Source organism: Amblyomma mixtum, chromosome 1 (assembly GCF_055824585.1).
Source record: "Amblyomma mixtum isolate Tamu chromosome 1, ASM5582458v1, whole genome shotgun sequence".
Classification (NCBI taxonomy): domain Eukaryota; kingdom Metazoa; phylum Arthropoda; class Arachnida; order Ixodida; family Ixodidae; genus Amblyomma; species Amblyomma mixtum.
This window is the reverse complement of record NC_143012.1, coordinates 46771912-46786816: the sequence shown is the minus strand read 5'-3', so window position 1 is coordinate 46786816 and position 14905 is coordinate 46771912. Positions and strand designations below refer to the sequence as shown.

Genomic DNA, 14905 nt, shown 5'->3' with positions numbered 1-14905 from the left:
ATTAATACCTACAAATTTGTCTATAACGTAAATATGAAGTTATCAACAGCGGTGCGATACTAGTGATATTTTTTTAGACCTGTCTCTGCGGTCACATTCGACAAGCACTACCACACTGTAGCGTCAACACTGGGCCAGTTGGCGCCAACAGACTCTTTTCTTCTTTCGAACCCTCGCCCGCGGTCTCGTGGTCGCGTGGTGCTCGTGAGCGGATTTTGCGTTGTGGTCAGTTGCGCTGCGGCTTTAACGGTTTCCCGTTCATCAGTCGTCATGGCAAGGAAGCCGAAGGTTCAGAAGACAGGCGGCGGTCAGCCCGAAGACGCCGTTGCAGCGGCGGCAGCGCGAAGACCGGCGAAAACGCGGCCCGCCAAAACCGCCGCTCCAGCGCCGCCATCGAAGGGCGGGAAACAACAGTCAGCTTCAACTGCGGCAAACTCTAGCCCCAGGCGTTCGCCACCGAAGGGTAACGTTCCTCGTGATGCTTCGCCGGCTCCCAAAAGAGCAAAGCGAGCGGCTAAGAGCCGAGTACGAGCTGCGGCCCCGGAAGAACCTGACCCTTCACAGGATGGCGAGGTGCCCATTGACGGTCCCGACAGTGCCACGGACGTTTTCCGGGGCGGAGTTACGCAAGCATCTACACCGAAACGGCGAGGTGCGGCCCGCGGCAGCCCTGACCGATCACAATCAAAGAGTGGCGAGGTGTCGCCTGGCGTAGCCCACGGTTCCGAGGACTCCTCCCCGGACGAAGTTGAGCAAGCACCTACTCGTGAAAAGCAGCCTGCAGCGCCCAAGCCCCGTGGCCGTCCGAAGGCGAAGCGCGCTGTCAAGCCGGCAGTTGCGCAGGCCAAAGCCAGCGCCTCTGACGCAACGGCACAGGAGGTCGAGCAGCCGGCGAAGCCAGCCAGGGCTGCCAAGCGAGGTCGTGCAGCTACTGCCGAGGTCGGCGCTGGTCCGTCGTCGCCGCAACCTAGTGCAGAAGAGCCGCCCGCCAAGCGCGCTGCTGCCGCCAAGTCCTCTAAGGCTTCTGAGAAGGCTAGCGCCGCGGCGCCCCAGCCAAAGCGGGCTGCTCGTTCTTTGTCCGCGACGACTGACGCGGGAGCTGACGTCACGACTGCCGCGACCAGTTCGAGCCAGGGACCAAGTGCTGACAAAGCAGACAAGACTACTCTGAAAGCAAATGCTAAGAAGCCGGCTACAGAAGGCCAGACAAACTCGCCATCGCTGCCAAGTGCCAACCAGGGACCTGATGCTGATGAGCCAGACAAAGCAACTCAAAAGGCAAACACTAAAAAGCTGCCTGCGAAAGGCCGGACCAACTCAGCATCGCAGAGCGCTGGGCAGCAGGCCAAACAGAAGCCTGCTGCCAAAGGTCGTCCAGCACAGAAACGTGCGCAGAGGAAGCAGAAGGGCAACGACGACGAGGTGCCTTCAGATGCTTCAGACAGCAGCTACAAGCTGCCACGTGGTATGCTGCAAAGGGCCAGGCGCAAGGATCGCTTCGAAGAATTCATTTGGCCGTCAGAAGAGGAGGACTCTGAGGGTGACTCCGAGGACATCTCCCATGCTTCAATCAGCAGCATTATCCCTCCAGCTGGGCTGCTGCAGCCAATCCACCCTAAGAAGCGCAGGCAGGGTGGGGATTCCGGAGACAGCGGTTCGGATGATGATGCTGACTACGATGATATGGACGTCTCTCCTGGGGAGGATCTTCTGCCCAGGTGCGAAGCCCTGTTTGGCATGGACACCCTTCCCAACTCTACGACAACCAGGGCCGAGGCAGTCAGCATGCTGCTGTCGTTTGCAAGCAACCGCAAGCTGCGCTGGGGAGCACTGGCTGAACTAGTCACCATTGTCAACAAGTTGTTTGCTCCGGCAAAGGATGTCCTTCCAGGCCGCAAGGCTTTGGCTAAGATGTTGTCGCAGATGCCGTGAGGCTAGGAATAAAAGCTCCGCTTGCATTAAGGAAGGGTAGTCCACATTAGTGGCTCCTTTGCTGTTCTGTTGAAGAACATTCCATTTTTGTTCCTGTTTTCTTGCAGCATTTTAAACGCAAGTGTACTTGGAGTTCTGACATTGTCAAGTGTTCTTTTCCATCGTTCTGTCACGGTGTGTTTGCATCGAAGTATGCCCAAGGGGAGGGAACTTCATTGTCACAAATAGTGGACATTGCTTTGTTTCATAATCACTTGTTTATTTTAGCATCAGTATGTCACTCATACTGACGAGTCATAGTGAGCAATGACTGCCTTGAAATGTCATTTAAACATGCGAGGTCCTTATGTAGTGTGATATGTGGTGTAAAAGTTGGTCTAGTCTTCCGTTTGCTGCAGTCATCAGTACCATATGCCATTACCATTGTGTTCAAATGCTAGCTCTGGACCCTGATACTGCATTGAAAGGTTCTACTTGCTAATGAAAATTGTTTCAGGTTATTGTTGCAGGAGTTAGTCTGTTCTGGGACGATAAAAGTTCATAACTTGTATTGGTCTGTGTGTGCCACTGTAGTCTAGTTTAAATCTCGTGCGTAAGTTCTTTGCATATGCTGTTTCATTATAGTCTGTATGAAGTGCACTTTTGCAGAGGTTTTTATCTAGTGCTGTCAAAAATTGGGATTCTTGGCTTTTGCTGTTTGTGATTCTGAAAGCAGAGCCTTGTTTTACTGTTTGAAAACACACATTTATTGAATCTGCTAGCCACTCCATGTACTAAGAGCTCAGTTTGCAGTTTTTACTCATGAAAATTTCCGTTACGTTGATGGTGTCCAGCTGTTCATTGCTATGATCTGACTATCACACTGGCTGGGAGTTATGTTCCTGATCTGTTTGGTCTTGTCATTGTGCACTTTTGTATTTGTCATTTTAGTTATATTCATCAACATATTTAGTAGTTTATACTTATTGCAGACAAAGGAGTCTGCAATGTTGGTTATTGAGCAGCTTTATTCAATGAAGGAACAAAATAAACTTGCGTGTTTTGAATGCTCTCTTGTTTCCCTGCCCAGCAAAATCTCGCTTTTCATCATAGCATGGCTTGTACTTGAACCAGCAGCAATTGCAGTGCTGTACGCCGTTTGCTTAAAGTGTGCACTGCATGTCCACCTTGTGCATACCATGCCTGCTAAGGGACTGATTAAGTGCAGTTGTGTTAGGGCTCTGCCCAGTCAATGCCATCAAGTGGCCAAGCACTTTCCTTCAGGGATATGTAGGAACCATGTGCGCTTGGTTTTTGAGGAAAGGAAATCCCATAGTATCTGTCTCAGGTATCTCGGTCCACACCTGAACCGCGCCCTAAGGGTAGGGAGGAAGGTGTGTTTCTCTATGCTGACATTGCGCAGCACAAGGGCGTCTTTTGCGTTCCGCCTCCATCGAAACGCGGCCGCCGCGGTCGGATTTGAACCCGGGTGCTCGGGCTCGGTAGACGAGCGCCTTAACCGCCGCAGCGTTTCTGTCAACGACGTCATCTCCTTGGACGAGAGAACTACTATGACCCACCGCGGCAGCTCCATTTATGGTTTATGGGGGTTTAACATACCACAGCGACTCGGGCTGTGAGGGACGCCGTAGTGAAGGGCTCCGGATATTTCCAGAACCTGGGCCCGGGTTCTTTAACGTGCACTGAAATCGCACAGTACACAGGCCTCTAGAATTTCGCCTCCATCGAAATTCGACCGCCGCGGCCGGCATCAAACCCATTTATATGGAAGTGAAACGCAAACATGCCCTTACGTACGCGTGATGCGAGTCCGGAGCTCTCCACTACAGTAAGTAGCTAATGAGCTGTTTTACCGTACCCATTTCTGAAGTCGCGTACCGCCGTCAGTGCACGAACGCTCAATTCCCCTCGGCGCTGGGCGCAGAGACCGAGACCACTCTGCACGGTGTGTTGTTGTCCTCAAGAAGATAATTGCGCGTAGGCACTGCAGGGGATTGGCCAAGACACAGGCGGCGACTGACAGGTGCTCAAAACGTACGTTTTGCAGCGGTTGGAGACAGCTGGCACCCTGCTTCCACCCTAATATTGTATCAGATCCAGCGACGCTAATGTCAGTTGACGTGCGCGCGAGCGTTCGTGTTAAGCGTGCTGACGGTGGTACCAAAGGTCAGGTGCTATCGGTTGCTGTTACCGTATTCAAGGCGCCGAAACCGTCGACGTTGAACGAGGGCGCGGGGGAAGCGTCCGAAACGGCTGTAACGGTTCGCATGCAGCGTTCGAAAATTCAAAAAATGCAGAGAGAGAGAGAGTTTCCCCTCGCTCCTTCTCTCTGCAGCCGCCCAACGTGCCCCAACCGTTTGCTACTGTAGCGGTTGCTACTGTAGTCTGTTTGCAGTCCTTTGGGATCCCTATGTCCTTATTCTCATGTTGACTGCCACAGAGGAGGGAGCATAAGATAACTCTGAAGCGTTCAGCGGACTATTTTTTTCAAGACCTACCCAAGGTAAACTTTGTTCAGTGTTCCGATTCACTCGAGGCTCAATTACCGTTGCATTTAAGAAATACTGACAAAGCAGCTTACCAGCTTTCTGATGCTGCACAAAAAGTATTTGAAAACTATCTAGCAGTGTGAATATATGAATTGTTGGCGCATTTCAACAGGCACGGGACAGAAAGACGCGCAGGATGGAGGAGAGCGTTCGTCACGGATGCATCCCAATTTGTCCTTGCTGAAATGCGTCGACAAAACGCATTCAAGCTACAGCGACCGACTAGCTCTTCTCTCTACTTGACGAATAACATCTCCTGGAAGCAGAACTTTTTCCGTTTATTTTTCTGGCTTTTCGGTTTCCTTCACTGATTTAATAGCAGTAATCAAACGAAGGTAGAACTCATATTCGCGCGTTTCCATGGATGCACGGCGCGCTTTACGCATGTCAGCGTAAAGGTCGTTGCAGTAATCGTGAATTGTAGCGCAACGCTACATGGCGTTTTTGCTCGGCGGCCCAGTTGCGTGCGCACCAGCCTGCTCGGGGCAGACTACACGCACGCGCTCCTCTACAGAGTGCCACTATGCTAGAACTATATAATAAGAAGAATGCATGTTGTTGTTGTTGTTGTGACTGAGAGAAGGATGAAAAGGAAATTGCACGGGCCTGCCTACTGGCTCGAGCCAATTCCACCACCGCTGCCACCTGCAGATAGAGGAGCTTAAAAGATCAGAGGAAAGAGAAAAAAGGAAAGAAAAGACGCGCGTCGCAGCAACAACTGCGTCCGCCGGAGCGGACGCTGCTGAAAAAACAGATAAGCGGCCGAAGCCGCGCTCGCCGAAGCGAGGACAAGAAGCCAGAAGAAAAAAAGAGGAGAAGGGAGAAAAACAGGAGGAAGAGAGGCGGCGCTGTGAGGAGGGTTCTGGGACGCCAGCGAGGAAATTGCCCCGGGAGCGTCGCAAAAATACAGGTATACAGCTCTCAAATAGATAAAGAACAAGTGATTAGTGCGCCATCTGTCAGCTTAGCTTAAATCCGAAACTATGCGCCAGCTTTTGCACCGCACGGAATTCGTTCTTTGCGACCGGACGGAGCGCTGCAGCTGGGCCTTTCTTCATGGTCGAGGGGGGGGGGGGGGGGGGGGCGGTGTAGGGAAGAGGGGTACTGATAGAGGTACCCTTATCTGAAAAAAAAAAATCCATGGACCTATATTCTCAATTGTACCTCAATGTGGCAATGCACAATATACTTTTGTGGGTGAGCAGGTCATAACTTAACGGTGTATGCACATAGTGCAGGATGAGAAACAAGATGAAGAGTGAAAGGCCATAGTTTCCCTTTTCTTTGCACTGTGTTCATGAAGGTGTGTCTTACCATGAAGTATAATTTGCAGTACCTTAGGGCAGGTCATATATAGTTTATTTATTGTTTCAGGAATCTAAGGTTGCGGCAGAACTTTTGGAGCACCCTGTGTAGCAATGTTCGCCACTGCAGGTGAGTGACTATGTAGGGCTACGGAGATGAACATCGTTACAGTAATACCGTGTATCTTTGGATACAGGAAAGTGAACATTGCTTAGCTAGCTACCACTTAAGCTTGGTGCTTGGTCTGCCTCGGTGTCTGCACCGTGGTTGGCACGAGTAGTACACATACGCAGAACTGGTGCATATGAAGATCCAGGTTTATTTCCTGGAGCACCTCAGTTGAACTCGGGTTCAGGTCTTCCTCTTTTGTGGTGGTGGAGATGGGGGTCCGTTTGGGCGCGACACGTTGCAGGAGGGAGATGAGATGTAGACGAACTTCTTTGCAGATATGTACAAGCTGGGTTTATTTACAACTATTTACACATATACACATCGACCAGGGTGGTCGCTAGCATTCAGGACGATCGGGAGCGCCAGGCCAGAGCTCGCCCCTACGAAACCCTGTCCTGCCTGGCCGACTGAACTCGCGCTACGCGTAGCGGCTCCTCGTCCTCCGGAACGTGGCCAGCGCAAAGCTAGACCCTGTCCGTCTCGCGATTCCGACTCTCCACCAAGAGTCCCTGCCCAAGTCTCCCTCTTTGGCGCCAAAACGCCTCCTTAAATAAGTTTCCCCAGCATTCTGGGGACCAACTTAGTGACCAATGAGAGATGGGCTTCTTACAACCAATCAGAGCGTTTTCTCTGCAACTCAATAGACCAAAGACACGCCGGTACCGACGAGCTTGTTTGCTCGCTAGGGCCGCATGCCTTTGAAGAAGCCGATAGCGCTTTTGCGCTTTTCCACACACAGTGAAAACACTTTGACAACATCACAAAAGCACGCAAGCACCACTTCCATCAGCTGTGGCTCCAAACACTACAGGGTGCATCTGAGCCCTCTGGCCAGAGGCAGAGTAATCACAACTCGTTACCCGAATGACCACTTCCATCAGCTGTGGCTCCAAACACTATAGGGTGCATCTGAGCCCTCTGGCCAGAGGCAGAGTAATCACAACTCGTTACCCGAATGACCACTTCCATCCGGCCTCACGACCATTCGTTATTACACTCAGCTGCCTCCCACGCAAGCTTCCCCCTCAAGTGTCCCTGAAGTTTTCTTTCGCACTGTTCGACGCCGCGGTCGAAGGGTCATTGAACTTAACCCCGACAATAGCCGGGGTACGCGACTCGTACGCACTGTCCGCGGAACGGATCCCCTTCCGGCACCCCTCGCTGCCATTGCTGCTTTTACCTTTTGGGGCGGCAGCCCTTTGACCCCAGCGTTTCCTCTGTCTGCTTAAAAGCTACGCCGCCTAAAACATCTTAAGATAAGGACCAAGTCGGCGGCGCCCGGGGGGGATATGGAGATGGCCCGCTGCCCGGCGGCCCGCAAACTCAACTCCTCCCAACCAAGATTGTTGTGGGTACACTTGCTGTACGCACAACAAATTCCATGCACTGCCATCAGCTGACGCCTCGAGGGTAAACAGTGAATAAAAGTGGCAAATCCACAGCAAAATAACACACAGAAAAACAAATCAGGCGTACTCATGACGTAAGCATGGGTTAAACAAAGCATCCCTGCAAGCACCGACATTATACAAACGATAGCCTGCATACATGAACGAAGCATAATACAAACATCACCAAGTCGCAAACAACCGAAAGCACACACGTACGTCGGCTGTCCGGTCAGTCCACACACGCACACGTGCGCCGGCTGTCCAGTCAGTACACCAGCACGCACACATGCGCGCACACAGCGGATATTTCAACCCGCACCCACAAGGCTGGAAACCAATCTGCACATTCCAGAATCCACCATGTCAGATCGGTGCCCAAACTGGCAGAAATTACTTCTAGCCGCCTACATCTCGGAACAGAACGTCAAGTCTCTGTTGAGCTTTGTCCACAAAATTGGACCAGAATTCAGAATGATCCGGCACAGCGCCGGTTGCAAAGGCTACCGCCGCTATTCGGTCTACCTTTTCACTTTCCTCAAGATTGACAGAGGTCACCTGTTCCATGCGCTCTACGAAAACTGCTGCCATCGCGTTTGCGATCGCCCCTTTGACCTTCCCATTAGGTTTACGCCTGTCATCGGCTATCTCACGCGCAGCTCTGCATAGCGCTAGCTCTTTGCAAGGCTGCCCGCGGATGTTCTCTTCAATGCCCTCGTTCATTCTCTTCTCAATATTTCCTTCACCATCTTGTTTCCGCACTGCTGATAATGAAGCATGTTGCTCCATATCGAAACATGAAGAGATGGGTGCATTATTCAAATCCTGCAGTTCTCTATCTGCCTCGACCACCGTTACGGCGATCGAATGCGCATTTCTTACCCCTTCGGCATCAAATGCAGGCTCATCTTTCCTGGTTAGCCTAAGATAACCTGCAATAGCATTGGCAGCTTCCGGATCTGTCTCACGCTCCACCGGAGCCTCAGGTTTGTCTTGAACAGACTCACGCGCAGTTTTGAAATCCTCTTCAAAATATTGGCTCTCATTTGCTACATATAGCTGCTCCCTGTCTGGCTGCTCTCGCAGCGAGTGTGTCTTAGGTGTTGCCAACTTCCTTACACCTTCAGCTGTAGTATCTTCTGTCACTGCGCAGAGTGTCAGCTCCGGCTGGCTAACCGATTCATCTTTGGCAGCTAGCTTACACTTGCTTGCGAAGAGTGTTCTCGCTATTGGCGCCTGCTCTGCCGCTTCGTCGAGCGTTACTGCTGCCTCAGAGTTAACACCTACCTGCCCTGGCACAATGCTGAACTCTTGTTCACGAGCAATACACTCATGTGCCTCTTGGGTCTGCTTTGACAGGCAGTGCATCACAGGCGTGACTAACGCCTCTATACCTTTAGCCATCTCTTCTGGCACGGCACACACGGTTGGACCCTGCTTTAATTCCGATTGCATCTGTGCAAGCTTTGTTTTTTCTTGCTCAATTAGAAGCTTCAACTTCTCAATCTCCAAACGTCGCATCATGACCTCCCGATCATACCGCACGGCAGCCATCTCGATTTTCCGTGCTATCATTTATAGCACGAAACCCCTACACCGACATGGTGAATTCGGAGGAAGCAGAAAGGTCTCCTACCTCGCAGGTTGCTTTCCTCTGCCACGGTAATCTCGTCGCCCTGAGTGACGACAGCGGGCTCCTTGATGCGGATGAGTTGAGTTGAGCCCCGGCTCTCACAGCAGCTCGCTGACTTGAACCTCCAGCCTCGTTCGCTTGAAGGTGCAGATCCTGGAGCCTCTTCGTAGATGTTGGTCCAGCTTAAAATCTTCTGTACAGTGCAGTTGAAGTCGCTCACCCTCCGCAGAAAGCCGCTGCCCAATCCTGTCGACTGCGCCAGTTGAACTCGGGTTCAGGTCTTCCTCTTTTGTGGTGGTGGAGATGGGGGTCCGTTTGGGCGCGACACGTTGCAGGAGGGAGATGAGATGTAGACGAACTTCTTTGCAGATATGTACAAGCTGGGTTTATTTACAACTATTTACACATATACACATCGACCAGGGTGGTCGCTAGCATTCAGGACGATCGGGAGCGCCAGGCCAGAGCTCGCCCCTACGAAACCCTGTCCTGCCTGGCCGACTGAACTCGCGCTACGCGTAGCGGCTCCTCGTCCTCCGGAACGTGGCCAGCGCAAAGCTAGACCCTGTCCGTCTCGCGATTCCGACTCTCCACCAAGAGTCCCTGCCCAAGTCTCCCTCTTTGGCGCCAAAACGCCTCCTTAAATAAGTTTCCCCAGCATTCTGGGGACCAACTTAGTGACCAATGAGAGATGGGCTTCTTACAACCAATCAGAGCGTTTTCTCTGCAACTCAATAGACCAAAGACACGCCGGTACCGACGAGCTTGTTTGCTCGCTAGGGCCGCATGCCTTTGAAGAAGCCGATAGCGCTTTTGCGCTTTTCCACACACAGTGAAAACACTTTGACAACATCACAAAAGCACGCAAGCACCACTTCCATCAGCTGTGGCTCCAAACACTACAGGGTGCATCTGAGCCCTCTGGCCAGAGGCAGAGTAATCACAACTCGTTACCCGAATGACCACTTCCATCAGCTGTGGCTCCAAACACTATAGGGTGCATCTGAGCCCTCTGGCCAGAGGCAGAGTAATCACAACTCGTTACCCGAATGACCACTTCCATCCGGCCTCACGACCATTCGTTATTACACTCAGCTGCCTCCCACGCAAGCTTCCCCCTCAAGTGTCCCTGAAGTTTTCTTTCGCACTGTTCGACGCCGCGGTCGAAGGGTCATTGAACTTAACCCCGACAATAGCCGGGGTACGCGACTCGTACGCACTGTCCGCGGAACGGATCCCCTTCCGGCACCCCTCGCTGCCATTGCTGCTTTTACCTTTTGGGGCGGCAGCCCTTTGACCCCAGCGTTTCCTCTGTCTGCTTAAAAGCTACGCCGCCTAAAACATCTTAAGATAAGGACCAAGTCGGCGGCGCCCGGGGGGGATATGGAGATGGCCCGCTGCCCGGCGGCCCGCAAACTCAACTACCTCCCCTGAGTAACCTGTGCAGAGTGCACCCTGATGTCACTTGCATGCAGTCCTTGCAAAAGAATGCATCAGCACAGGTCTTTAAAAGCCCAGAACATAGCAGCTGCACATAATAAAGAGTGACATTGTGTATGAGTTCCGTAGCAAACTGCACATCAAAGCTACATGTCTAGTATTGTTGATATAGAAGTTGTTTTGCTATTGTTCGCGCATAAGCGCAGCTACCAAGCTGTTACAACGTTATTTGTTTGTTTTTGTTTGTTTCATTTTTGTTTGTTATTTTTTTGTGAAGCTATGGACATATTGCAAAGTACAGTACGGTCCACTGTTAAAGGGAACATGCGATCGTGTGGACTCAGAGCTTCGCGGAGCGCTGCCGCTGAGAACTTGTGGGAATTCTCGGCACAAGACGCATGCGCAGTAAGCATAGCGTTTGGTCTTTCCACACATGCCTCTCATGCTGCATATTCTCGCCGCATCTAGGCAGCATGGCTTCGTGAAGTGCGGAGGGCACGCGATCTCATGTTCCCTTTAACAGTGGACCGTACTGTACATTAGTTATGTATGGTTTACACTTTAGCAAGGTTAGTAACACTTTAGCAAAGTCATCTCTCTTTTTCTGAAGTTGCAGAAGGTGCGTACTGTCCTCATGACTGTGGGCTGACTTGTGTTGGAGGTTCCATGGGGGAACGAATTATTTTTCAGTAGATATCGCTGGACTTCAGCAGTGCAAGGACTGCATTCACAGCCATCCCATTACATTCTCAGATAATCATACTGCTCCATGAACAGCTGTGCAGTCCAGCTGCTCATAATTCTCAGATTGTAAATTGTCTTCTACAGGAGCGCTAAAGCTGATAGTTTAAGCTAAAATGAATGCTATTTTGATAACTTCCAAGTTTACGTCCTTTTATCTTTGTGGTAATTGCCTAATATATTATGAAGACATGGCCAAAGGAGGCCATTGCAAACTTTAGGCCAAACTTTACGCACTCAAAAGTTTTTTTTGTTGCACTGTTCGCATTATATATATTGATTTCATTTTTTTTTTGCTGATATTACAGAAACTGGCTGCTGTCCTAGTGGCTCTCTGATGAGTTTCCTCGCAAGTCCAGAAAAAGATGAGAGCGAGTATGGCGAAGCGATGAGGGCAGCTGGGAAAGACGAGTCTTCTTCATTCTCCGCTGGAACGGAAGAGCATCCTCTGCATCAGAACACTCGCAGGTCTCAGCGGTTGTTCCACTGCCACCTCTGCCCATATGTCTCAAAGAAATCAAGTCTAATGGACCACTTGCGAGCTCACAGTGGCAAAAAGCCTTTCGAATGCAACTTGTGCTCAGCAGCGTTTTCTAGCACCCGTAAGAAGCATGCACGCCGCCACACAGGGAAAAAGCCCTTCGCAGCTGCTCACAGAAGCGTATTGACGTGCTATGTCCACACATGTGAGAAACCCAAGGGCAAGAATGGAGAGCCAGTGAATAGGGCCAGAGAAGGCATGAACTCCTCACCAGCTGGATCAGATGAATATTCTCATCAACAGTACACTCCCAGACAACGGCCAGATTTCAGCTGTAACCTTTGCCCCTACACCTCAAGAAATCTGGCGCATCGGAGGCAACACTTCCGAATCCACAGTGGCGAAAAGCCCTTCAAATGCGAATTTTGCTCAGTGGCATTTGCCCAGAGGGCCACCTATAAGGATCACGTGCGGCGTCACGCAGGGGAAAAACCCTATGCATGCAATCATTGTACCTTTGCAGCTGCTTATCGTGCTACGTTGGCAAACCATGTCCAAAGACATTTGCATGAGAAACAGTTCGCATGTAACGTGTGCTCGTTGGTGTACACCAGGAAGGACAGCTTGGCACGTCACATGTCTCGACACTGCAGGAGCAATGAAGTGTCTTTGTAATATGTGGTGTACCTGTGTGCACTACTGTGACCAATTTATGATGCTCGATGAACTTGTGACTTAGTCATAGCAGTCATTGTAGTGCTTGGTTGCTTTGTCATGAGAAGCAGAATTTATATTGTGTGATATTCTTGTGGTAGAAACAGGATGTTTTGCCAGTATGAGATACTTCTTTATAAGATGAACAAATGTAAATGGATAAAATGAACAAAACCCCCGTTGACAGCTTCTTGTCAGTAAAATTGGTCAGTGAATTGCTTTCCCATATCGCCCAGCCAAACAGTCTGAGCAGTTTTGCTGGTCACTCTTTTTTGTTGATCAGTGATGTGGCAAATCACTTTTGGCTTCCAAAGGACTCGCATAGAAGTATGTGGTTGTGCTTTGTTTAATGCCTCTAAAGTGATTTCTCGGAGCCCTGATCAAGACAGATGAGGTTTTTGAATGTTTGGAAATTGTTTGCCTGAGTGACTTAATTGTATGAACGATTTACTCAGTGACTGGCAATGCACTGTCTTTTTTTTTTTAAACAATCGTTTCACACTCATGCTTTCATGATGTTATACATACAGGGTCAATCACACTTAGAGGGAACACGCGGCTCCGCGTGTCTGCTCGCACGTGGAGCACTATTGCGACCAAGCCGGTGGTAAACCTGTGCAAGGGGTCAGATGACACGAAGCACCACGTTGAGGTGCCTCTTCTTGCGCCCCACTCTGCATTGATTCATGAACGGGTTAGATGCAATGGCACTCCGCAGGTACATGGCCACGCGGAGCCGTGTTCCCTCTAAGTATGATTGACCCTGTACATCTGTTTTGGAAGGTAAATTAGCTGAAAAAGGAGTTGTTTGTGTTAATTGTGTAGTGAACCTCGTCTTCCACTTATCACAGTGTTGAATACAATTTTTCTGCAAAACCCTCCTGCATACCGTGTGCACCTGGGTTTGATGTTTTGAGCCAGTTGAGTGCAAATCGTCCAAGAGTTGTTCATACTTTGCCTTTTAGGTGTGACAGCTGTTGCTTACATGCACTGGGAACAAAGTGTTTCACTGAAGGGGATGCCGAGATCCCAGCTTGCCATTTGCAAGTTAATTTACGAGCTGGTGAATTGTTTTATGTTGTAGATCGCAGTCTGAATCTGCACTGTGCTTGGCTTACCCATCCAGACACCTTTCAAAGTGCTTACTGTAAAGCTTTCACTGTAAACTGCCATTGCGTTGTTCCTTTCACGTGTTCACTTCCGGGAAACAGTTCATCAACACTGTGCAGCTCTTGTTGCTTGGAGATTATGCACTGACAAAGGTTGTTCTGCTGTGTAATTAACATGCTTATGTCCGTGCCTCTAGTGCCTCATATCACTCTTATTGCCTGCCACTGAGTCTCTGTTTGCATGCTCGTTAATGTGCGGTGTGGTCCACACAGGCAGTACACACAGATTGTATATCTTCAGATTGGCAATAGCAGATGTAGAGTCTTTGTCAAAAGTAACCAGGCTGCATGGTTTGCTTCTAGCTCGTACAGTGGAGCCCTTACAGATTCCCTGAAGCTGAAATGGTCGTTAAAGGTAAGGACTGGGAGTCTTCTTACCTTCCAACATCTTTCGAGCTTTAGGAAAGCCACAAGGGCTCCACTATACAAGCTAGAAGCAAACCATGCAGCCTGGTTACCTTTGACAAAGACTGTACATCATGATGCTTTACTTCACATACGAGTGCTGGATTTTATACACATTGATGACCTGGTCCCGAGTTTGGTGTGGATGTGATTTGCCAGGCAAGCACAGTGGTACACTATCTTGCTTCAAATGCTGCTAAAATAATAAGCAGCTTTATCAGCCCCGAGACATGTATACGTGGTTTAATCAGTACAACTGCACTCTCTACTTTTGTGCTGACATTTAATATTCTATCTCTGAAGCAGCGGAAGTATGTAATTTATGCTTTCAGGTACACTCTATCCACCCCAACTCTTTCAGTTGTAGTGTTTGTAAAGTAACTTCATTGCACCTTCAGCTTAACTCATCTGTGAAAGCCGGTTTTGTGCCGTGCATTTGTATTGATATTTTACTTTTTAATTTCTGATTCCTTTCAGGGTTTGTTGCAGGATGCACTGCGTAACTGATATTTGTGATTTTTTGTAGCAAGAAATGTTTCACTATATAAATGTTCATGGTAATTTTCTGCTTGGCTTTACTAGCTTGTACAAAGATAGTGCTAGTTTTTCAAAGCAGCCATATGGCATTTTTAATCCGACTGCAATATTTCTAGTAACTAAGATGGAGAGTTTGCTTTGTATGCTTTCATGGTCTATTTTTTTTTAGACGTATAGCCCCCGTCAAAAGTACACAACCCAAGGGGTTTGCTTCTAAGCTGTCTAGCGGGGCTCCCTAACATATCTAGCCGTCCAAAGCTTGGGAGGATTGAGGACGCGATGCCATTCCTCTTTCGAGGGGTTCGGGTCGCTGAGGATACATAACGAATTCATGATTAACGAGCGCAAAAAAGACGAAGAGAAGAAGACTACACCGCTTGTGTCGTGTTGTAGTGTTCTTCTCTTCATCTTTTTTGCGCTCATTAGCCATGAATACGTAC

General features: G+C 49.7%; 1 protein-coding gene across 1 annotated transcript; it reads left to right on the top strand.

The window, feature by feature from the left end:
• The first annotated feature begins 135 nt into the window (after nt 1–135).
• LOC149366223 (uncharacterized) lies at nt 136–2980 on the top strand. Its single transcript, XM_089549543.1, has one exon. It carries the CDS (start codon nt 271–273, stop codon nt 1930–1932), a length of 1662 nt encoding a protein of 553 aa, XP_089405669.1. The 5' UTR covers nt 136–270; the 3' UTR covers nt 1933–2980.
• Nucleotides 2981–14905: the final 11925 nt, after the last annotated feature.